The 24,268-nt window shown below is 50.7% G+C and overlaps 2 protein-coding genes across 2 annotated transcripts in view; one reads left to right on the top strand and one right to left on the bottom strand.

Moving 5' to 3' along the window:
- The window catches only part of PGM2L1 (phosphoglucomutase 2 like 1), a 92,749-nt gene extending 74,083 nt beyond the window's left edge, over positions 1-18,666 (bottom strand). The window contains exon 1 of the mRNA XM_038742625.1: positions 18,537-18,666. Within this exon, the coding sequence (XP_038598553.1) occupies positions 18,537-18,632 (96 nt within the window). The 5' untranslated portion in view covers positions 18,633-18,666. The remainder of the gene's footprint in view (positions 1-18,536) is intronic.
- On the top strand, positions 18,631-20,817 carry LOC119943952 (proline-rich extensin-like protein EPR1). The gene is made up of 3 exons (XM_038765173.1): positions 18,631-18,704; positions 18,790-19,666; positions 19,720-20,817. The coding sequence occupies exons 1-3, from the start codon at positions 18,631-18,633 to the stop codon at positions 20,815-20,817; spliced, it is 2,049 nt and encodes a 682-aa protein (XP_038621101.1).
- Positions 20,818-24,268: the final 3,451 nt, after the last annotated feature.

Raw genomic sequence — 24,268 nt, 5'->3', positions numbered from 1 at the left:
CACCTCCCCTTTGCTCCACAGAAGGAGTGAGGAATGAGGAGTGGAAGTAAAGGTGGCAGAGATAAATGAGAGGCATTATTTTCAGATGTGGATTTTTTTTAGTTAGGGGAAGGGTCTTTGGATTGGTGACCTTGAATTTACAGAAACTCCCCCTCCCCCACCAAAGGGGGCCATTTCGTGGTTCAGTGGAAGGAGTGCGGACTTGGGAGTCGCGGGTCATGGGTTCGAATTCCGGCTCACCCTTTTGTCAGCTGTGTGCCCTTGGGCAAGCCACTTAACTTCTCTGGGCCTCAGTTCCCTCATCTGTAAAATGGGGATTAGGACTGTGAGCCCCCCGTGGGACAACCTGATCACCTTGCATCCCCCCAGCGCTTAGAACAGTGCTTCTCACATAGTAAGAGCTTAACAAATACCGTAATTATTATTATTATCTACCCCAAACCCAAGGGTTTCAGGCACAACCACCCTTCAGAATAATGTCATAATATAATAATATATCTAATAAGAAGTTCTATTTCTAGACTGCGAGCCCGTTGTTGGGTAGGGACCGTCTCTATATGTTGCCAACTTGTACTTCCCAAGCGCTTAGTACAGTGCTCTGCACACAGTAAGCGCTCAATAAATACGATTGAATGAATGAATGAATAATGGTATCTGTTGTGCCGGGCTCTGTACTAAGCGCTGAAGTACATACAAGATAATCGGGTTGGACGCAATCCATGCCCTACATGGGGCTCCCAGTCTTAATCCCCATTTGACAGATGAGGGAACTGAGGCCCAGAGAAGTGAAGTAACTTGCCCAAGGTCACACAGCAGACAAGTGGAAGAGCCGGGATAAGAAAGCAGGTCCTCTGACTCCCAAGCCCGTGCTCTGGCCACTAAGCCACGTTGCTTCCCCTAGACTGTAAGCCCGTTATGGGCAGGGACCGTGGCTACTAATTCTGTTAATAATAATAGTAATGACGGCATTTATTAAGCACTTACTATGTGCAAGGCACTGTTTTAAGCGCTGGGGTGGTTGCAAGGTGATCAGGTTGTCCCACAGGGGGCTCACAGTCTCAATCCCCATTCTACAGATGAGGGAACTGAGGCCTAGAAAAGTGAAGTGACTTGCCCAAAGTCACACAGCTGACAAATGGCCGAGCCGGGATTTGAACCCATGACCTCCGACTCCAAAGCGCGTGCTCTTTCCACTGAGCCACGCTGTTCTCCTGCTACAACCCAGCCCATGCATTTTGCTCATGAATGCCAACCACTCACTGTACCCCGAGCTCGTCTATCTCAGCACCGACCTCTCACCCACAAAATAATAATAATAATGGCATTTGTTAAGCACTTACTATGTGCAAAACACTGTTCTAAGCACTGGGGGGATACACACGTTGTCCCACGTGGGGCTCACAGTCTTAATCCCCATTTTCCAGATGAGGGAACTGAGGCCCAGAGAAGTGAGGTGACTTATCTAAAGTCACACAGCTGACAAGTGGCGGAGCCAGGATTAGAACCCATGACCTCTGGCTCCCAAGCCCGGGCTCTTTCCACTGAGCCACGCTGCTTCCTGCCTCTGGCCTGAAGCACCTTCCCTCTTCATATCCAAAGGATCATTCCTCTTCTCCACTTCAAAGCTTTATTCAAGGCCCATCTCCTCCAAGAAGCCTTCCCTGACTAAGCCCTCCTTTCCACATCACCCTGATTTTCTCCCTTTATAATGATAATAATAACACACATAGTAATAACAGTGCTTTGCACATAGTAAGCGCTTAATAAATGCCATTATTATTATTATTATTATTATTATGGGTTCTAATCCCGGCTCTGCCACTTGTCTGCTGCGTGACTCTGGGCAAGTCACTTCACTTCTCTGTGCCTCAGTTACCTCATCTGCAAAATGGGGATTAAGACTGTGAGCCCCCGTGGGTAACATAATCACCTTGTATTCTCCCCCCCACCACTTAGAACAGTGCTTTGCACATAGTAAGCGCTTAAATACTGTCATCATTATTATTATTATAAGGTTAGTTAGAGTGTAGATATTGGAATTAATGTCCATCTCCCCCTCTAGACTGCAAGCTCATTGAGGGCAGGGACTGTGTCTACCAACTCTACTGCACTGAACTCTCCCAAGCGCTCAGTACAGTCCTCAGCACACAGTAGGCGCTCAATACACAGATGGTATTTGCCCTACCCTCAGCCCCATGACACTCATGTACCTATCCATAATTTCATCACATCTCTCCCCGTCTAGACTGCAAATTTCTAGTGGAGTAGGAATATATTTCTATTCGTTCAATGGTATTTGTTGAGCCCTTCCTGTGTGCAGAGCACTGTAGTAAGCGCTTGGGAGAGAACAATATAACAATAAGCAGTCACATTTCCTGCCCACAAGGAGCTTACAGTCTAGAGTCACCTGTCTACTTACAGTTACCTGTCTCCTTGTTCTGTTTTGTTGTCTGTCTCCCCCTTCTAGACTGTGAGCCCCTTGTTGGGGAGGGACCGTCTCTATATGTTCCCAAGCGCTTAGTACAGTGCTCTGCACACAGTAAGCACTCAATAAATATGATTGAATGAATGAAACAAGCTTACGGCTTAGTGCAACGTTCTGCACAAGGTAGGTGCCCCATCGATACCGCTGACTGACTGATTGATGGCTGGGTAGCTCAGTGGAAGGGTGCGATAAGAGGCCTGGTCTTAGGCGACAGAAAACGGTTCCATTTTTCCAAGGAACTCTTCCGACAAAATGGAGTGTCAATCAATCAATCGTATTTATTGAGCGCTTACTGTGTGCAGAGCACTGTACTAAGCGCTTGGGAAGTACAAGTTGGCAACATAGAGAGACGGTCCCGTGTCATCCACAGTTCTACGGACGGTCACGCCATGACCATGGCTTAGAGGTGCAGACCCAAGAAATCATTCAACCGATGGTATTTAATAATAATAATGATAACAATAATAATAATGGCATTTATTAAGTGCTTACTATGTGCAAAGCACTGTTCTAAGCGCTGGGGGGATACAAGGTGATCAGGTTGTCCCACGTGGGGCTCACAGTCTTAATCCCCATTTTACAGATGAGGGAACTGAGGCCCAGAGAAGTGAAGTGACTTGCCCAAAGTCGCACAGCTGATAAGTGGTGGAGCCGGGATTTGAACCCATGACCTCTGACTCCAAAGCCCGGGCTCTTCCCACTGAGCCATGCTGCTTCTCAGTGTATGCCGAGCACTGTACTAAGCGCTTAGGAGAGTACAAGTAGAGAAATAGCATGGTGTAGTGGATAGAAATGGGCCTGGGATTCAAAAGGTCATGGGTTCTAATCCCGGCTCCACCACTTGTCTTCTGGGTGATTTGGGGCAACTCACTTCACTTCTCTGAGAAGCAGCGTGGCTCAGTGGAAAGAGCCCGGGCTTTGGAGTCAGAGGTCATGGGTTCTAATTCCGGCTCCACCAATTGTCAGCTGTGTGACTTTGGGCAAGTCACTTAACTTCTCTGTGCCTCAATGACCTCATCTGTAAAATAGAGATTAAGACTGTGAGCCCTCCGTGGGACAATCTGATCACCTTGAAACCTCCCCAGTGCTTAAAACAGTGCTTTGCATATAGTAAGCACTTAATAAATGCCATCATTATTATTATTGTTCTCTGGGCCTCAGTTACCTCATCTGTAAAATTATTATTAATTATGGTATTTGTTAAGGCTCTCTATGTGCCAAGCACTGCTCTAAGTGCTGGGGTAGATACAAGGTATTCAGGCTGTTCTACTTGGGGCTCACAGTCTTAATCCCCATTTTACAGATGAGGTAATTGAGGCAGAGAAAAGTTAAGTGGTTTGCCCAAGGTCACACAGCAGACAAGTGGCAGAGCTGGGATTAGAACCCACATCCTTTGTGAGCCCCGCGTGGACAGGGACTGTGTCCAACCCAGTTTGCTTCTATGCAACCCAGCGCTTAGTACAGTGCCCGGCACATAGTAAGTGCTTTAACAAGTACCATAATAATAATAATACAAAAAAAGAGCTGGTAGACACGATTCCTCTCTTCAAGGACCTTACAAGTCAAGTAGGGGGTGACAGACATTTAAATAAATGAATAATAATAATAATAATAATAGCATTTATTAAGCACTTACTATGTGCAAAGCACTGTTCTAAGCGCTGGGGAGGTTACAAGGTGATCAGGTTGTCCCACGGGGGGCTCACTGTCTTAATCCCCATTTCACAGATGAGGCAACTGAGGCCCAGAGAAGTGAAGTGACTTGCCCTAAGTCACACAGCCGGCAACTGGCGGAGCCAGGATTTGAACCCATGACCTCTGACTCCAAAGCCCGGGCTCTTTCCACCGAGCCACGCTGCTTCTCTGCTATGGGGCTGGGGTAGGGAGAGAATTCTAGATTTATAGACTATTCACTCATTCATTCAGTGGTATCTGTTGAGCACTTACTGTGTGCAGAGCACTGTGCTAAGCGCTTGGAAAGTACAATTCAACAACCAATTTTGCCTGGCAGTCCTGTACACCATTTCTCTGTGACCTCCACAAGTCTCCGACGCCAATTCTCCCAAGAGCCTCAATCGCCGCCTTTCTCCAACTGACCTATTTGAAATCTTTCGATTTCGGTGGAATGCGCCTGCCAGCTCTTTCGTACCGAATAGTGAGCGCTCAGTAAATACCATTGAGATGATGATGGTGTAGAAACATCTGTTTGTTATGGTTTTGTTTTTAGCCTGTTTCCTCCTTGGCCAGCTTCCCCGTTTCATGAGCAGGCTGACTTGTTCTGCCCTGCCGGATTCCCCGCTGACCTGCTTCCCCCTCCCCACCCCAGCAAGAACAAGGGCCCGCGATTCCAAAGATCCAGATTCGAATCCCGAGTCGGAGAAGTCCCCGAAGGGCTGGTGAAAAAGAGCTCAATCCTGGGATTCGGAGTTCTAATCCTTCTAGACTGGGAGCCCACTGTTGGGTAGGGACCGTCTCTCTATGTAAGTAAGCGCTTAATAAATGCCATCATTATTATTATTATTATTATTATTCTCTGGGCCTCAGTTCCCTCATCTGTCAAATGGGGATGAAGACTGTGAGCCCCCCGTGGGACAACCTGATCGCCTTGTAACCTCCCCAGCGCTTAGAACAGTGTTTTGCACATCGTAAGCGCTTAATAAATGTCATCATTATCATTATTATCGGAACTCAGTAGTGGATGCACTTGGAAACAAAGACTCTGAAAATCTGCCTTCCTCCGGGAAGCAGCATGGCCTACTGGAAATAATAATAATAATAATAATAATGGCATTTATTAAGCGCTTACTATGTGCAAAGCACTGCTCTAAGCGCTGGGGAAGTTACAAGGTGATCAGGCTGTCCCCCGGGGGGCTCACAGTCTTCATCCCCATTTTACAGACGAGGGAACTGAGGCCCAGAGAAGTGAAATGACTTGCCCAAGCTGACAATTGGTGGAGCCAGGATTTGAACCCATGACCTCTGACTCCAAAGCCCGGGCTCTTTCCACTGAGCCACGCTGTTTCTCAGAAAGAGTGCCAGGCTCGGAAGTCAAAGGACCAGGGTTCTAATCCTGGCTCTGCCACTAACCAGCTGTGTGACCTTGGGCAAGCCACTTCATTTCCTCTCTGCCTCAGGTCTTATCTCGTATGACGCCGTCGTCTCAGACCCGTAGGACACATCTCTCTCAGGCCGCCCCACCTCCACCTGCAATTGTTCTGGTAGTGTAGCCATACAATTTGCTGGACCAAAGTAATAATAATGATAATAATAATAATGGTATTAAGTGCTTACTATGTGCAAAGCACTGTTTTAAGCGCTGGGGAGGTGACAAGGTGATCAGGTTGTCCCACTGGGGGCTCACAGTTTTAATCCCCATTTTACAGATGAGGGAACTGGCACAGTGAAGTGACTTGACCAAAGTCACCCAGCTGACAGTTGGCGGAGCCTGGATTTGAACCCAAGACCTCTGACTCCAAATCCCATGCTCTTTCCACTGAGCCACGCTGCATGGACTGTGTCCAACCTGATTAGCTTGTGTCTACCCTAGCGCTTAACACAATGCCTGGCATCTCCAGTAAGCCCTTGAACACCACTTTTTCGAAAAGCAGGTCTAATAACGAGTGTGATTTAAGAACATATTTCTTTTTAAAGAAATTGAACCTTTGCCCAAAATCTGCTCGAGCGCAGAAATGAGGAAAGTATTTCAGTTTCATGGCGGAGTCGGTTGTAGCCAGTTTAGACAGCCACTGTTGACCCTGAAAAATAATCTGCTCTAGCCATGTGCCAGTTTTGGGTCCATCGAAACAACACGTCTTCAGGGAAGCTACAGTATTAAAGGGAATCAATCAATCAATCGTATTTATTGAGCGCTTACTATGTGCAGAGCACTGTACTAAGCGCTGGGGAAGTACAAATTGGCATCACATAGAGACAGTCCCTACCCAACAGTGGGCTCACAGTCTAAAAGGGGGAGACAGAGAACAGAACCAAACATACCAACAAAATAAAATAAATAGGATAGAAATGTACAAGTAAAATAAATAAATAAATAAATAAATAAATAAATAGAGTAATAAATATGTACAACCATATACACATATATACAGGTGCTGTGCAGGGAAGCACTTTTTGCTTAGTAGCTACTTGCAGGCTTTTCATTCATTCAATGAATCGTATTTATTGAGCACTTACTATGTGCAGAGCACTGTACTAAGCGCTTGGAAAGTACAATTCAGCAACAGAGACAATTCCAGCCCACAATGGGATCACAGACTAGACCGGGGGCAGGAGACAGACATTGTACTTCCCAAGCGCTTAGTCCAGTGCTCTGCACCCAGTAAGCGCTCAATAAATACGATCGAATGAATGAATGAATCAAAACAAGTAAACAGGCATCAATAGCATCGATTTAAATAGAATTATAGATGATAATAATGATGATGATGGTATTTGTTAAGCGCTTACTATATGCCAAGCACTGTTCTGAGCGCTGGGGTAGACTGTGAGCCCGTTGTTGGGTAGGGACTGTCTCTATGTGTTGCCGACTTGTACTTCCCAAGCGTTCAGTACAGTGCTCTGCACCCAGTAAGCGCTCAATAAATACGATCGAATGAATGAATCAAAACAAGTAAACAGGCATCAACAGCATCGATATAAATAGAATTATAGATAATAATAATGATGATGATGGTATTTGTTAAGCGCTTACTATATGCCAAGCACTGTTCTAAGCGCTGGAGTAGACTGTGAGCCCGTTGTCGGGTAGGGACCGTCTCTATGTGTTGCCGACTTGTACTTCCCAAGCATTCAGTACAGTGCTCTGCACAAAGTAAGCGCTCAATAAATACGATTGAATGAATGAATGAATACAAGGCAATCAGGTTGTCCCACGTGGCGCTTACAGTCTTCATCCCCATTTGAAAGATGAGGTCACTGAGGCACAGAGAAAGTAAGTGACTTACCCAAGGTCACATGGCTGACAAGTGGCGGAGCCGAGATTAGAACCCACGACCTCCGACTCCCAAGCCCGGGCTCTTTCCACTGAGCCACATCATTAATAAAATAGAGTAATAAATATGTACAAATATACACAAGTGCTGTGGGGCGGGGAGGAAGAGGGGAAAAAAGGGGGGGCTCAGTGTGGGAAGGCCTCCTGGAGGAGGTGAGCTCTCAGGAGGGCTTTGCAGGGAGGAAGAGAGCTGGCTTGGCGGATGTGCGGAGGGAGGGCATTCTGGGCCTGGGGGAGGACGTGGGCCGGGGGTCGATAATAATAATAATAATAATGACGGCATTTATTAAGCGCTTACTACGTGCAAAGCACTGTTCTAAGCGCTGGGGAGGTTACAAGGTGATCAGGTTGTCCCACGGGGGGCTCACAGTCTTCATCCCCATTTTACAGACGAGGGAACTGACAAAGTCACCCAGCTGACAACTGGCAGAGCCGGGATTTGAACCCACGACCTCGGACTCCAAAGCCTGCGCTCTTTCCACTGAGCCACGCTGCTTCTCTGGGGAAACGCCGATCAGACACTCTAATCGTTTGAGAAAGGGTAGGGGGGCAAATGAGGTCCAAGATAGAAAGCCCAGTGGACAATGGTTCAATCAATCAATCAATCAATCGTATTTATTGAGCGCTTACTATGTGCAGAGCACTGTCCTAAGCGCTTGGGAAGTACAAATTGGCAACATACAGAGACAGTCCCTACCCAACAGTGGGCTCACAGTCTAAAAGGGGGAGACAGAGAACAGAACCAAACATACCAACAGAATAAAATAAATAGGATAGAAATGTACAAGTAAAATAAATAAATAAATAGAGTATTAAATATGTACAACCATATATACATATATACAGGTGCTGTGGGGAAGGGAAGGAGGTAAGATGGGGGGGATGGAGAGGGGGACGAGGGGGAGAGGAAGGAAGGGGCTCAGTCTGGGAAGGCCTCCTAATTGAGTGAACAATGGTTCACTCGGCATCCCCTACCTCCAACTCCGGGATGCTTGGGGAGCATCTCAGCCGCCCTCAGGCTTCCCTACCCGCTTCTGGACTGGAAGAGGAGAGACGGGTAATAATAGCAATAATTATGGTATTTGTTGAGCGCTTACACGACAAAATTGACCCAATTTTTGTGCAAAGCAAGACCGACTCCATTTTGGGCAAGGCCACACATCCGCCTCCTACACAGGCCCTGGCCTCTCGCGCTAGGTCCCTCGAGCGGAAGGCGGCTGTCTACCCCATGACAGAAAACAGGGGTTCAACCGACGGAAAACGGCCGTCTACTCGATGACAAAACACAGGAGCTGGCGATTAGGCGCGCACCCACACCCACCCACACACACACACACACACACACACACACACACACCCGTGTTGCTAATTGGCTGTGTGTGTAAGAAGCAGCGTGGCTCGGGGGGAAAGAGCCCGGGCTTCGGAGTCAGAGGTCATGGGTTCCGATCCCGACTCTGCCACATGGCTGCTGCGTGACCTTGGGCCAGTCACTTCACTTCTCTGAGCCTCAGTTCCCTCATCTGTAAAATGGGGATGAAGACTGTGAGCCCCACGTGGGACAACGTGATCACCCTGTATCCCCCCGGCGCTTAGAACAGTGCTCTGCACATAGTAAGCGCTTAACAAATGCCATCATTATTAACCCAATAAAAACCAGGCAGTGGAGGGGGGCCGGGGCTGTTTGTCACTCATACCCCACTGGGGCCGACGGGCAGATGGCCACTTTCCTTCCTTTTCCGCTCTTCGGCTCCACCAGGGTAACGCGACAGCTGAGCCGCCCCTCTCGGACCAACGGGTGAAGGTGGCGGGACAAGACATCCACAACGCTATGTGCCAAGCACTGCTCTAAACCCTGGGCTAGCGCTTAGTACAGTGCTCTGCATATAGTAAGCGCTCAATAAATACGATTGATGATGATACAAGGTGATCGGGTTGTCCCACGTGGGGCTCACAGTCTTAATCCCCATTTTACAGATGAGGGAACTGAGGCCCAGAGAAGTGAAGTCACTTGCCCAAAGTCACACAGCTGACAAGTGGCGGAGCCGGGATCGGAACCCACGACCCCTGACTCCCAAGCCCGGTCTCTTTCCACTGAGCACGAGTCTGGGAGACGGAAGGTCATGAGTTCTAATCCCGGTTCCGTCACTCGTCTGCTGTGTGGCCTTGGGCAAGTCATTTCACTTCTCTGTGCCTCATCTGTGAGATGGGCATCCAGACTGTGAGCCCTCTGCAAGACGGGGACTGCGTCCAACCCGATTTGCTTGTAGCCACCCTGGCGCTTACTACAGTGCCTGACACATAGTAATCGCTTAACAAAGACCACTGTTACCACTGTTATATGTTGCCAACTTGTACTTCCCAAGCGCTTAGTACAGTGCTCTGCACACAGTAAGCGCTCAATAAATACGACTGAATGAATGAATGAATGTTATCATTATTATTATTATTGTCATTATTATTATTATTATTAAGTGCTTGATAGAGTACAATAGAACAGCATTGGTAGACACTTTCCCTACCCACCAGGAGCTTACAATCTAAGAGAGTTTTGAAGCAAGAGGCTTCAGAGAAGCAATCTAATCAAATCCTCTAAACTTTAGGCTCCTCTAGACTGTAAGCTCGTTGTGGGCAGGGAATGTGTCGTTTATTGTTCTATTGTACTTTCCCAGCGCTTAGAACAGTGCTTTTAACATAGTAAGTGCTTAATAAATGCCATTAAAAAAAAGGTGCTTCGTACAGTGCTCTGCACATAATAACCACTCAATAAATATAATTGAATGAAGTCAATCACTCATATTTGAGTGCTTTGTGAAGAGCACTGTACCAAAAGCTTGGCAGGATACGATACAACGGAATAGGTAGAAGTGTGGTTTAGTAGAAAGAGCCCAGGCTTCGGAGTCAGAGGACGTGGGTTCGAATCCCCACCCTCCCACTTGTCAGCTGGGTGACTCTGGGTAAGTCACTTCACTTCTCTGTGCCTCAGTTCCCTCATCTGTAAAATGGGGATTAAGACGGTGAGCCCCACGTGGGACAAACTGATTACCCTGTATCTCCCCCGGCGCTTAGAACAGTGCTTGGCACATACTAAGTGCTTAACAAATGCCATCATCATCATCATATTCAGGACCACCAGGGCCTTACAGTCTACAGAGACCTTGAAGAGTGTGACTTCAGAGAAACAATCAAATCAATCGTATTTATTGAGCATTTACTATGGGCAGAGCACTGTACTAAGCACTTGGGAGAGGATGCTATAACAGATTTGGAAGACATGGTCCCTGCCCAGAAATTTAGAGTCTAGAAGGGAGATGCTTAGAAAGGATCAATCAATCCTCAATCAATCAATAAATTGATCGTGTTTGAGCGCTTACTGTGGCTCCTACTGAAGGCATGTTGCTGCATCACCAGACATCCTGGAGGAGAGAAAGGAAAGAATGGAATACGGAAAGGCAGGATTCCCCTTTTTTTAATCATCCTAATCGAGCACCGAAAAAGAGTTTTCCAGAAAAGCCAAAAAAATCCAATACTCACAGATCCCCACAGGATGCTCTGCACTTTTTTTTTTTCCTAAATAGTGCCTGCCTGCTTGGTGACTAAATCTTCCCGCACTCGGGGAGGGGCAGATGGGGAAACCACTGGGGACTCTGTGCCTTTTGGGGGAAAAAAACAAAAAACCAACCTTCACTGGCATATCCTATGTAGCGCTTCGCATTCCAATCCGCTGGAAACGCCCTGGTCCCTCTTCCTGAAGAATGGGTGGGGACATGATGTGTTAGGACCAAAATGACTGTATAACAGGGAGGGAGATGGGGAAAAAAGGGCCAAAAAAAGGAGAAACGGGTACAAATTTCTCTTCCCCTTCCTCCGGGCCAAATCCCTTCATTAGGTCAAGGGGGTGGGCATGCCCTCAGTCAATCCCCTTTCTTTCCCCAGCTCTTATACTGGAGCTTTGCCATTACCCTTCCTCCTTCCCCTCACCGCGGCCACCTTGATTCCGCAACTACTGCAGACAAAGAAGGAGTTTCCAGCCTGATTCGGAAGACAAATCGGACACAATCAACATAAAAGGAGTTCAAGGAGCCTGAGAGGTGTCAGGACACAAAAGGACCAAGAAATCGGAAAAAAAAAAAAATCAATAAATAGGCCGGAGCAGAGAGGAGGTTTCTAGAAAACCGCGGTCACGCATTCCAGAGCCGATGAGCGGTCAATTCACGGGTTACGCTCTTGCCGCTAATATATCTGTCGAGGATATTGAATCCTACTCTGGTTTCGACCCCGAAGCCCTCTCCGTTGGTCGGATGGGGTTCCCGTCCAACTGAGTTTTTAATTACAACGAGCGCCCGTTTAACAAAGACTCTTCAAAAGACTTTAGCAAAAGGGATTTGGGCACAGACGTTCAGTGCGTGATTTTTGGTGACTAATTGCCAGGGCCAGGTGAAGCATCTAAAAAGGTTTAAATCATCGTAATCGAACTGCTGCTCAAGCCGGACGACGCGACACTGAATGTTTGCTGGCTGTGTCAATTTTGCCTTTTTAAAATTCCTCTATTTTGCTTCTGGTCTAGGCTAGAAAGCCTCCCTTTACGATGAATGAAATGCAAAACACTGAGTTTTCAGTATCTAAACTGAATCGCATCTCCAATCCCTCACTTTTCTTACTTGTAAAGGTTGTGAGAAATCAAAGACAAGGAAACCATTAACACTGGATAATAACTTGGTCTCGAATTAAATTTCCATTTGCCGATACCAGATAAATGTCTCTCTTAACCAGATTATAACCCAGATTTAAAGACAGGAACCTCCATAAAGATATGATCCCCACAAACCTAGAATGACCAATTTCACCCAAAGGATTACCGAGATACGTAAAAAAAAAAAAAACCACATTCTTCGATATTAATCGAATCTAGAAGGCTTTAGAGAAGGGAAGACTATTTCCGAGATTCATCCGGATCTAACCCCTAAACAGAAACATTTTTCCAGAGCCTTCTCGAGCTAAAATACTCTTACGTAAGTTTAAAAATTCCTCTTTCTTTGTTCCGAAGCCTGATTCCTTTCAGTCAATTGTTATCTTAAGCTAGTGACTCCTTATTCACACGGTATAGAAAGGGGTTCTCTTTCCCTCCTTTAAATCTGCTTCTTTTTTGTTTCCAATACCTTCTCAAAACGGAGAGCTTTAAATAATCGATGCACATATTGCTTTAAGGCCATTCCCAGCCTCTTTTAATACAGGATGAGGAATTTCTCCACATTAAAACGATGATGATGCTCCTCCCGGACCAACCTCTTCTGCTACTGTGATAGAGAATTCTAGAATGGCCAATCCTGCCTAAAAAGGCACATTCGATTAAAATCATCTGGAAATAGAGTCAGAGGAGCAGGATGCTCTGATAAAATGCCAGCGGACGAGCAAAACACGACGCTAAACAACAAGGGCGGTACCAGGTTCTCCGGTTCACCCGATGCTTGGAAGAGGAAATACCGACGGATAGCCAAGCCGAGCAGCCTAGCTCATTAAAACGTTCAATAAATACAAACACTCAATAAATACGATTATTTATTCAAAAAATGATTTATTATTTATTTGTTCAAACGCTCAATAAATACGATTGATGATGATTAAAACATGCAAAATTTTAAAAGCGAGCGCTGGGTAGTACTGGACACTCCCCAGTGCTCTGCACAAGGTGAGCGCTCAATAAATACAGCTGATGGGCTGTAAAAGCTCCCTGTGGGCAGGGGATGTGTCTGCTGCCTCTGCTGTCCTCTCCCAGGCGCTTAGTACAGTGCTCTGCACATGGTAAGTGCTCACTAAATAAGAATACAATTGAATGAATGAATGAATGAATATATGTATTATTTTATTCTGCCCCTTCTAGACTGTGAGCCCGCTGTTGGGTAGGGACCATCTCTATATGTTGCCAACTTGGACTTCCCAAGCGCTTAGTACAGTGCTCTGCACATAGTAAGCGCTCAATAAATACAATTGAATGAATAAATATGATTGAATGAATGAATCTTTTACCCTTTAAACACTTGATAGTCACCCCTGCCTCAGCCCCACAGCCCTTATGAACGTGTTTTGTTTCGTTGCCCGTCTCCCCCTTCTAGACTGTGAGCCCGCTGTTGGGTAGCGACCGTCTGTGTTGTCAACTTGGACTTCCCAAGCGCTTAGTACAGTGCTCTGCACACAGTAAGTGCTCAATAAATACGACTGAATGAACGAATGAAAGATGGAGTGATTGTAAATGTTCACTGTGGGCAAGGAGTAGGTCTGCTATGTTCGTTCATTCATTCAATCGTATTTATTGAGCGCTTACTTTGTGCAGAGCACTGGACTAAGCACTTGGGAAGTATAAGTCGGCAACATAGAGAGACTGTCCCTACCCGACAACGGGCTCACAGTCTAGAAGGAGGGGGACAAACAAAACAAAACGACGATACTATAAGAATAAATAGAATTATATCTATACACACATCATTAATAAAATAAATAGAATAGTAAATATGTACAAGTAAAAGAGAGTAATAAATCTGTACAAACATATATACAGGTGCTGTGGGGAGGGGAAGGGGGTAGGGCAGGGGGGATGGGGAGGAGGAGACGATAAAGGGGGCTCAGTCTGGGAAGGCCTCTTGGAGGAGGTGAGCTCTAAGTAGTATGTTGTGCCCTCTAAGTGCTTAGTACAGTGTTCTGCGCGGAGTAAGCGCTCATTAAATACTCTTTTAGACTGTGAGCCCACTGTTGGGTAGGGACCGTCTCTATATGTTGCCAATTTGTACTTCCCAAGCGCTTAGTACAGTGCTCTGCACATAGTAAGCGCTCAATAAATACGATTGATGATGATGATCGAGTGCTTGTAAGCTGTCTGTGGGTGGGGGAAACTCCCCCTGTCCATTCTGCGGTCTTGGGGGGTCTCCCGAGCGCTAGCCCAATGTTCCGCACCCTACGGGCGCTCCAGACACAGCTCGGTTTCATTCAATCGTATTTACTGAGTGCCTACTGTGTGCAGAGCACTGTACTAAGTGCTTGGGAAGTACAAGTTGGCAACATATAAAGACGGTCCCGACCCAATAACGGGCTCACAGATGCAGCGGCGGCAGCAGCAGGGAGGCTGCAGAGAAGCAGCGTGGTCCGGAGTCAGAGGATGTGGGTTCTAATTCTGGCTCGGCCACTTGTCTGCTGGGTGACCCTGGGCAAGCCACTTCACTTCTCTGGGCCTCAGTTCCCTCATCTGTCAAATGGGGATGAAGACCGTGAGCCCCGTGGGGGACCTGGACCGTGCCCGACCAGATAAGCTTAGCGCTTAGTACGGTGCCCGGCACCCAGTAAGCGCTTGGCGAGTACAGCTCCTTGTCAGCTGCGTGATCTTGGGCAAGTCACTTCTCCGTGCCTCGGTTCCCTCATCTGGAAAATGGGGATTGAGACTGTGAGCCCCACGTGGGGCGACCTGATTACCCTGCATCTACCCCAGCGCTTAAAACAGTGTGTGGCACATAGTGAGCGCTTAATACCATCATCATCATCATTAATTATGATTATTATTGTTATGCTGTGGGGGCTGTGGAGGCTGCAGAGAAGGAGCGTGACCTAGTGACGGCCAGAGGACCTGGGTTCTAATCCCGCTCCGCCGCTTGTCTGCTGTGTGACCTTGGGCAAGCCACTTCACTTCTCGATGCCTCGTTTCCCTCATCTGTCAAATGGGGATAAAGACTGTGAGCCCCACGGGGGACAATCTGATCACCTTGTATCTCCCCTATCGCTTAGAACAGTGCTTGGCACATAGTAAGCACTTAACAAATGCCATTATTATTATTATTCTCTAGGCCTCAGTGACCACATCTGTCAAATGGGGATGAAGACTGTAAGCCCCACGGGGGACAATCTGATCACCTTGTATCCTCCCCAGTGCTTAGAACAGTGCTGGGCACATGGTAAGTGCTTAACAAATGCCATTATTATTATTATTATTATTATTCTCTGGGACTCAGTTCCCTCATCTGTCAAATGGGGATGAAGACGGTGAGCCCCACGGGGGACAACCTGATTACCCTGTGTCTCCCCCAGCGCTTAGAACAGTGCTGGGCACATAGTAAGCGCTTAACAAGTACCATCATCCTCATTATTCTTCTTCTTCTCAGGGTCTCAGTTCCCCCACCTGTCAAATGGGGATGAAGACTGTGGAGATTTTCCCACGGGGGAAAATCTGATCACCTTGTATCTCCCCCAGCTCTGCACACAGTAAGCGCTCGATAAATACGATTGAATGAATGAATACTGGGCACATACCAAGCGTTTAACACATGCCATCATCATTATTATTAAAATCTGATGACCTTGTATCTCCCCCAGCACTTAGAACAGTGCTCTGCACACAGTAGGCACTCGATAAATACGATTGAATGAATGATGAATGAATGAATACTGGGCACATACCAGGCGTTTAACAAATGCCATCATCATTATTATTATTCTCTGGGCCTCAGTTGCCCCATCTGTCAAATGGGGATGAAGACGGTGAGCCCCATGGGGGCCAGCCCAATTACACTGTGTCTCCCCCAGCGCTTAGAACAGTGCTGGGCACATAGTAAGCGCTTAACAAATACCATCATCATTATTCTTCTTTCCTCTGGGCCTCACTCAGTTCCCTCATCCGTCAATGGGGATGAAGACTGTGAGCCCCACGGGGGACAATCTGATGACCTTGAATCTCCCCCAGTGCTTAGAACGGTGCTCTGCGCACAGTAAGCGCTCAATAAATACGACTGAATGAATGAATGAATACTGGGCATGTACCAAGTGTTTAACAAAAGCCATCATCACTGTTATTATTATTATTCTCTGGGCCTCAGTTCTCCCATCTGTCAAATGGGGATGAAGACTGTGAGCCCCACGGGGGACAATCTGATCACCTTGTATCTCCCAGCGCTTAGAACAGTGCTCTGCTCACAGTAAGCGCTCAATAAATATGATTAAATGAATGAATGAATACTGGGCACGTACCAAGCGTTTACCAAATGCCATCATCATTGTTATTATTACTATTTTCTGGGCCTCAGTTCCCCCATCTGTCAAACGGGGATGAAGACGGTGGCCAACCCGATTGCACTGTGTCTCCCCCGGCGCTTAGATCAGCGCTGGGCACATAGTAAGCGCTTAACAAGTCCCATCATCATTATTCTTCTTTTCTCTGGGCCTCAGTTCCCTCATCCGTCAAATGGGGATGAAGACTGTGAGCCCTACGGGGGACAATCTGATCGCCTTGGGTCTCCCCCAGCGCTTAGAACGGTGCTCTGTGCAACAGTAAGTGCTCAATAAATACGACTGAATGAATGAATGAATACTGGGCACGTAGCAAGCGTTTAACAAATGCCATCATCATTGTTATTATTATTATTATTCTCTGGGCCTCAGTTCCCCCATCTGTCAAATGGGGATGAAGACTGTGAGCCCCACGGGGGACAATCTGATCGCCTTGGGTCTCCCCCAGCGCTTAGAACGGTGCTCTGCACGCAGTAAGCGCTCAATAAATACAATTAAATGCATGAATGAATACTGGGCACGTACCAAGCGTTTAACAAATGCCATTATTATTATCATTATTATTGTTCTCTGGGCCTCAGTTCCCCCATCTGTCAAATGGGGATGAAGACTGTGGGCCCCACGGGGGACAATCAGATCACCTTGGGTCTGCCCCAGCGCTTAGAACGGTGCTCTGCGCCCAGTAAGCACTCAATAAATACGATTAAATGCATGAATGAATACTGGGCACGTACCAAGCGTTTAACAAATGCCATTATTATTATTATTGTTCTCTGGGCCTCAGTTCCCCCATCTGTCAAACGGGGATGAAGACCGTGAGCCCCACGGGGGACAATCTGATCGCCTTGGGTCTCCCCCAGCGCTTAGAACAGTGCTCCGCGCCCAGTAAGCGCTCAATAAATACGATTAAATGCATGAATGAATTCTGGGCACGTACCAAGTGTTTAACAAATGCCATTATTATTATTATTATTGTTGTTCTCTGGGCCTCAGTTCCCCCATCTGTCAAACGGGGATGAAGACTGTGAGCCCCACGGGGGACAATCTGATCACCCTGTATCTCCCAGCGCTTAGAACAGTGCTCTGCTCACAGTAAGCGCTCAATAAATACGATTGATGATGATGATGATGATGATGAATAAATATGATTAAATGAATGAATGAATACTGGGCACGTACCAAGCGTTTACCAAATGCCATCATCATTGTTATTATTATTATTTTCTGGGCCTCAGTTCCCCCATCTGTCAAACGGGGATGACGACGGTGGGCAACCTGATTACACTGTGTCTCCCCCGGCGCTTAGAACAGCGCTGGGCACATAGTAAGCGCTTAACAAGTCCCATCATCATCATTATTATTATTCTCTGGGCCTCAGTTCCCCCATCTGTCAAACGGGGATGACGACGGTGGGCAACCCGATTACACTGTGTCGCCCCCGGCGCTTACAACAGCGCTGGGCACATAGTAAGCGCTTAACAAGTCCCATCATCATCATTATTATTATTATTCTCTGGGCCTCAGTTCCCCCATCTGTCAAATGGGGATGGAGACGGTGGGAAACCCGATTACACTGTGTCTCCCCCGGCGCTTAGAACAGCGCTGGGCACATAGTAAGCGCTTAACAAGTCCCATCATCATCATTATTATTCTCTGGGCCTCAGTTCTCCCATCTGTCAAATGGGGACGGAGACGGTGGGCAACCCGATTACACTGTGTCGCCCCCGGCGCTTACAACAGCGCTGGGCACATAGTAAGCGCTTAACAAGTCCCATCATCATCATTATTATTATTATTCTCTGGGCCTCAGTTCTCCCATCTGTCAAATGGGGATGGAGACGGTGGGCAACCCGATTACACTGTGTCTCCCCCGGCGCTTACAACAGCGCTGGGCACGTAGTAAGCGCTTAACAGATGCCGTTATCATTAATTATGCTGATTACTGCTGGGGAGGAGAGGAAAGGAGGGGAGAAGGGGAGGGGAGGGGGACAGGCCACCGACCTTGTCCCAGCGGAGCCACTGGTCCACGGCGGCGTCGAGCTGCGGGTCCCCGGTGCGGCGGTTGGAGTTGAGGTCCCCGGCGGGCGGGTCCCCCATGGCCCCGGGAGGGAAGGGGGCTGCGGCGCTGCGACGCCGACGGGCGCCCAGCACCAACTGCCGCGGCCCGCCGCGGACCAGCCTATAAATACCCCGGGCCCCGCCCACCGGCCCAAGCCCCGCCCACACGCTGCATCCTCCGCCAATCGCCATCCAGGCCCCGCCCACCGCGCCCGCCTCCGCCAATCGCGCCCCGGGACGCGCCCGCCGCGCGCCGGGACACGCCCACCGCTCTTGGCCCCGCCCACCACACTCCCGCCTCCGCCAATCGCGACCCAGGCCCCGCCCACCGCGCCCGCCTCCGCCAATCGCGCCCCAAGACAGGCCCGCCGCGCGCCGGGACACGCCCATCGCCCTTGGCACCGCCCACCGCGACCGCCTCCGCCAATCGCGACCTGGGACACGCCCACCACACGCCCGCCTCCGCCAATCGCGCCCCAAGACAGGCCCGCCGCTCGCCAGGGCACGCCCATCGCCCTTGGCACCGCCCACCGCGACCGCCTCCGCCAATCGCGACCCGGGACACGCCCACCACACTCCCGCCTCCGCCAATCGCGACCCAGGCCCCGCCCACCGCGCCCGCCTCCGCCAATCGCGCCCCAAGGCACGCCCGCCGCGCGCCGGGACACGCCCATCGCGCTTGGCACCGCCCACCGCGACCGCCTCCGCCAATCGCGACCCGGGACACGCCCACCACACTCCCGCCTCCGCCAATCGCGACCCAGGCCCCGCCCACCGCGACCGCCTCCGCCAATCGCGCCCCAAGACACGCCCGCCGCGGGCAAGGACACGCCCACCGCTCTTGGCCTCCCCCATCGAGCCCACCTCAGCCAATCGCGACCCATGACACGCCCGTCGCGCCCCTGGCCCCGCCCACCACTCTCCCGGCTCAGCCAATCGCGACCCGGGACACGCCCAACGCGCCCGCCTCAGCCAATCGCGACCCAGGACACGCCCGCCGCGCGCAAGGACACGCCCACCTCTCCTGGCCCCTCCCACCAACCCACCCAATCGCGCCCCAGGACACGCCCACCGTGCGCAAGGACACGCCCACCGCTCTTGGCCCCTCCCATGGAGCCCTCCTCAGGGCACGCCCATCGCCCTTGGCCCCGCCCACCACGACCGCCTCCGCCAATCGCGACCCGGGACACGCCCACCGCTCCCGCCTCCGCCAATCGCGATCCAGGCCCCGCCCACCACGCCCGTCTCCGCCAATCGCGGCCCAGGACACGCCCGCCGCGGGCAAGGACACGCCCACCGCTCTTGGCCCCCCCCATCGAGCCCGCCTCAGCCAATCGCGACCCAGGCCCCGCCCGTAGCGCCCCAGGCCCCGCCCACCACGCTCCAGTCTCAGCCAATCGCGACCCGGGACACGCCCAACGCGCCCGCCTCAGCCAATCGCGACCCAGGACACGCCCGCCTCGCGCAAGAACAAGCCCACCGCTCCTGGTACCTCCCACCGAGCCTGCCTCCGCCAATCGCGCCCCAGGACACGCCCACTGCCCTTAGCCCCGCTCACCGAGCCCGCCTAAGCCAATCGCGACCCAGGACACGCCCGCCGTGCGCAAGGACACGCCCACCGCTGCTGGCCCCTCCCATCGACCCCGCCTCAGGGCACGCCCACCGCACCCCAGGCCCCGCCCACCGCGCCCGCCTCCGCCAATCGCGCCCCAGGACACGCCCACCGTGCGGAAGGACGCGCCCACCGCTCCTGGCCCCGCCCACCGAGCCCTCCTCCGCCAATCGCGCCCGAGGACACGTCCACCGTGTGCAAGGACACGCCTACCCCCTTTGGCCCCTCCCACCGAGCCCGCCTCTACCAATCGCGACTCAGGACACGCCCGTCGCGCGCAAGGACACGCCCACCGATCTTGGCCCCCTCCCACCAAGCCCGCCTCGGGACACGCCCACCTCGCCCCAGGCCCCACCCATCGAGACCGCCTCAGCCAATCGCGCCCCAGGACACTCCCAGCTTGCGCAAAGACACGCCCAGCGCGCTTGGCCCCACCCACCCAGTCCGCCTCCGCCAATCGCGCCCCAGGACACGCCCACCGTGCGCCTGGACACGCCCACCTCTCTTGGCCCCTCCCACTCGCCTCAGCCAATCGCGCCCAAGGCCCCGCCCCCTGCGCCCGCCTCCGCCAATCGCGACCCGGGATACGTCCACCGGGCCCCGCCCACCTAGCCGGCCTCCACCAATCGCGCTCCTGGCCGCGCCCACCTTATCCCGGCCCCGCCGCCAGCACGGCTCCCTCCCGTTTCCTCCCTGCTTTTTTTCCCTACACTGTCTGCAGAGAACCGGGAACGGGCCATCCCGGCCGGCGCGCGGCCCCGGGAGCCGTGCACTTTGGGGAGAGGAGGGGAGGACTAGGAGGGTAGTCGCAAGGCCTGCCGGGAGTTGTAGTTCATCCCCCCCCTTTAGACTGTGAGCCCGTTGTTGGGTAGGGACCGTCTCTAGATGTTGCCGACTTGGGCTTCCCAAGCGCTTAGTACAGTACCCTGCGCACAGGAAGCGCTCAATAAACACGATTGAATGAATGAATGAATCTCGGCGCGCGGCCCCGGGAACGGTGCAGGTGGGGGAGGGACTAGGCGGGCGCTCGCAAGGCCTGCCGGGAGTTGTAGTCCACTTAGGCTCGCGGGTTCGGGACGGTGCTGATGGGGGGGGCGAGGAGCGCGCTCGCAAGGCCTGTCGGGAGTTGTAGTCCACTCAGCCTGGCGGCCCCGGCGACGGAGCTGATTGGGAGGGCGCCCGCACGGCCCGCCGGGAGATGTAGTTCATCTCGGCCTCGGGAACGGTGTGGGGGGGGGGGGGAATTAGGCGGGCGCTCGCAAGGCCTGCCGGGAGTTATAGTCCGCTTAGGCTCGCGGCCCAGGCGACGGTGCTGATGGGGGGGGGGGGGGCGAAGAGGGCGCTCGCAAGGCCTGCCGGGAGTTGTAGTCCACTTAGCCCGGCGGCCCCGGGGACTGTGCTGATTAGGGGGGGCGAGGAGGGCGCTCGCAAGGCCTGCCGGGAGGTGTAGTTCATTCATTCATCATCATCATCAATCGTATTTATTGAGCGCTTACTGTGTGCAGAGCACTGTACTAAGCGCTTGGGAAGTACAAGTCGGCAACATGTAGAGACGGTCCCTACCCACCAGTGGGCTCACAGTCTAAAAGGGGGAGACAGAGAACAAAACCAAACCTACTAACAAAATAAAATGAATAGAATAGATAGGTACAAGTAAAATAAATAAATAAATAAATAGAGTAACGAATATACAAACATATATACATATATCCAGGTGCTGTGGGGAAGGGAAGGAGGTAAGATGGGGGGATAGAGAGGGGGACGAGGGGGAGAGGAAGGAAGGGGCTCAGTCTGGGAAGGCCTCCTGGAGGAGGTGAGCTCTCAGCAGGGCCTTGAAGGGAGGAAGAGAGCTAGCTTGGTGGAGGGCCAGAGGGAGGGCATTCCAGGCCTGGGGGAGGACGCTGGGCTGGAGAAGGAGAGAAGGGAGGGGAGGTAGGAGGGGGCGAGGGGATGGACAGCCTTGAAGCCCAGGGGGAGGAGTTTCTGCTTGATGTGCAGATTGATTGGTAGCCACTGGAGATTTTTGAGGAGGGGAGTAACATGCCCAGGGCGTTTCTGGACAAAGATAATCCAGGCAGCAGCATGAAGTATGGATTGAAGTGGGGAGAGACACGAGGATTCATTCATTCAATCGTATTTATTGAGCGCTTCCTGTGTGCAGAGGACTGGACTAAGCGCTTGGTAAGGGCAAGTTGGCAACATAGAGAGACGGTCCCTACCCAACGGCGGGCTCACAGTCTAGAAGGGGGAGATGGACAACAAAACAACACACATTAACAAAATAAAATAAATAGTATAGTAAATATGTACAAGTAAAATAAATAATCTGTACAAACATATATACAGGTGCTGTGGGGAGGGGAAGGAGGTAAGACGGAGGGGATGGGGAGAGGAAGGAGGTGTGAGGGATGGAACCCAGTGAAGTTCCCTCATGAGACCCCAGGAGGGAAGGCAGAAGCCATCTCCCCGGGCCAGGCTGGGTTACACCAGATACAACAAACTGGAAGGAGATAAAGGGAAATAAAACAGCCACATTGCAGAACCTGTTTACCGAAAAACAGGATGCAGGTTAAATCGCAAGGCCGCTGTCAGCCTTGTACATGAGCGCGTGTTGGGGGCTAGCTGCCGCGATTAAATTGTACGCCCTAAGTATCCGGCCAATGGAGAAAGGGGCTAGTCGGTGGGAGGAAGAGGATGCGTTGGGGCTATAAAGATCGGCTTCGTACAATCAACAAGCGCACTCCCCGGCTGCCGCTGTTTGAGCCACGGGGGTGGTGCCCTTCCTCACGAGAAAGAATAAAGACTGTTTCTGATCCTGACTCGGACTCTGATTTGGTGGGTAAAGGGAGCCGCTATCCCACACAGAGGGGGCTAGTTCTGCTCTCCATCCCCTCAGCCCCTCCTCCCTCACCTCCCTTCTGTTCTTCTCCAGCCCAGCCCTACCTCCTTCCCCTCCCCACGGCACCTGTATATATGTTTGTACGGATTTATTACTCTATTTATTTTACTTGTACACATTTACTATTTGTTGTCCACCAGCGGACTTGGCATGACTGACTCCATCTTGTGCATACGGAACCCTCCATTTTGTGCAGGCCGAGAACAACTCCTTTTCGCGTTGTGTGCCGTTGTCCGCCCTAGCCGCACGCTCCAGTAGGCAGAAGAGGCATCGACTGCATTTCCCTCAAGGCTTAGCGTAATTGTCAGCTGTGTGACATTGGGCAGGTCAATTCACTTCGCTGTGCCTCAGTTCCCTCATCTGTAAAACGGGGATGAAGACTGGGAGCCCCAAGTAGGGCAACCTGATTACCTTGTATCCTCCCCAGCCCTTAGAACAGTGCTTTGCACATAGTAAGCGCTTAATAAATGCCATCATCATTATTATTATAACCGACTCCATTGCTTAACAACAGGTTATGTGAGGAATAGGCGCCGGCCTCGCGGAAGATCCTGTACTCGAGGAGGACCAAGCCTTGTCTGAGATGACCCCATCGGTGTGGGCGACGTGTCCTGCCAACATTCATTCATTCAATCGTATTTATTGAGCGCTTACTGTGTGCAGAGCACTGTACTAAGCGCTTGGGAAGTACAAGTTGGCAAACTACAGAGACAGTCCCTACCAAACAGCGGGCTCACAGTCTAGAAGGGGGAGGCAGACAACAAAACATATTAACAAAATAAAATAAATAGAATAATTATGTACAAATAAAATGAATAGAGTAATAAATACGTACAAACACATATAATAATAATAATGGCATTTATTAAGCGCTTACTATGTGCAATGCACTGTTCTAAGCGCTGGGGCGGTTACAAGGTGATCAGGTTGTCCCACGTGGGGCTCACAGTCTTAATCCCCATTTTTACAGATGAGGGAACTGAGGCACAGAGAAGTGAAGTGACTTGCCCAAAGTCACACAGCTGACAATTGGCGGAGCCGGGATTTGAAGCCATGTCCTCTGACTCCAAAGCCCGGGCTCTTTTCCACTGAGCCACGCTGCTTGTATATGTACATATACATATATACAGGTGATATACACCTTTTAGACTGTGAGCCCACTGT

Source organism: Tachyglossus aculeatus, chromosome 2 (assembly GCF_015852505.1).
Source record: "Tachyglossus aculeatus isolate mTacAcu1 chromosome 2, mTacAcu1.pri, whole genome shotgun sequence".
Taxonomy (NCBI): Eukaryota; Metazoa; Chordata; class Mammalia; order Monotremata; family Tachyglossidae; genus Tachyglossus; species Tachyglossus aculeatus.
This window is presented reverse-complemented; position numbering and strand designations above follow the sequence as displayed.

Coding starts and splice junctions, on each gene's coding strand:
- LOC119943952 (XM_038765173.1), top strand. CDS start 18,631: ATGGCCCCGGGAGGGAAGGGGGCTGCGGCGCTGCGACGCCGACGGGCG. Junction 18,705..18,789: donor ACCAACTGCCGCGGCCCGCC/GCGGACCAGCCT, acceptor ATCGCCATCCAG/GCCCCGCCCACCGCGCCCGC. Junction 19,667..19,719: donor CGCCCCAGGACACGCCCACC/GTGCGCAAGGAC, acceptor AGCCCTCCTCAG/GGCACGCCCATCGCCCTTGG.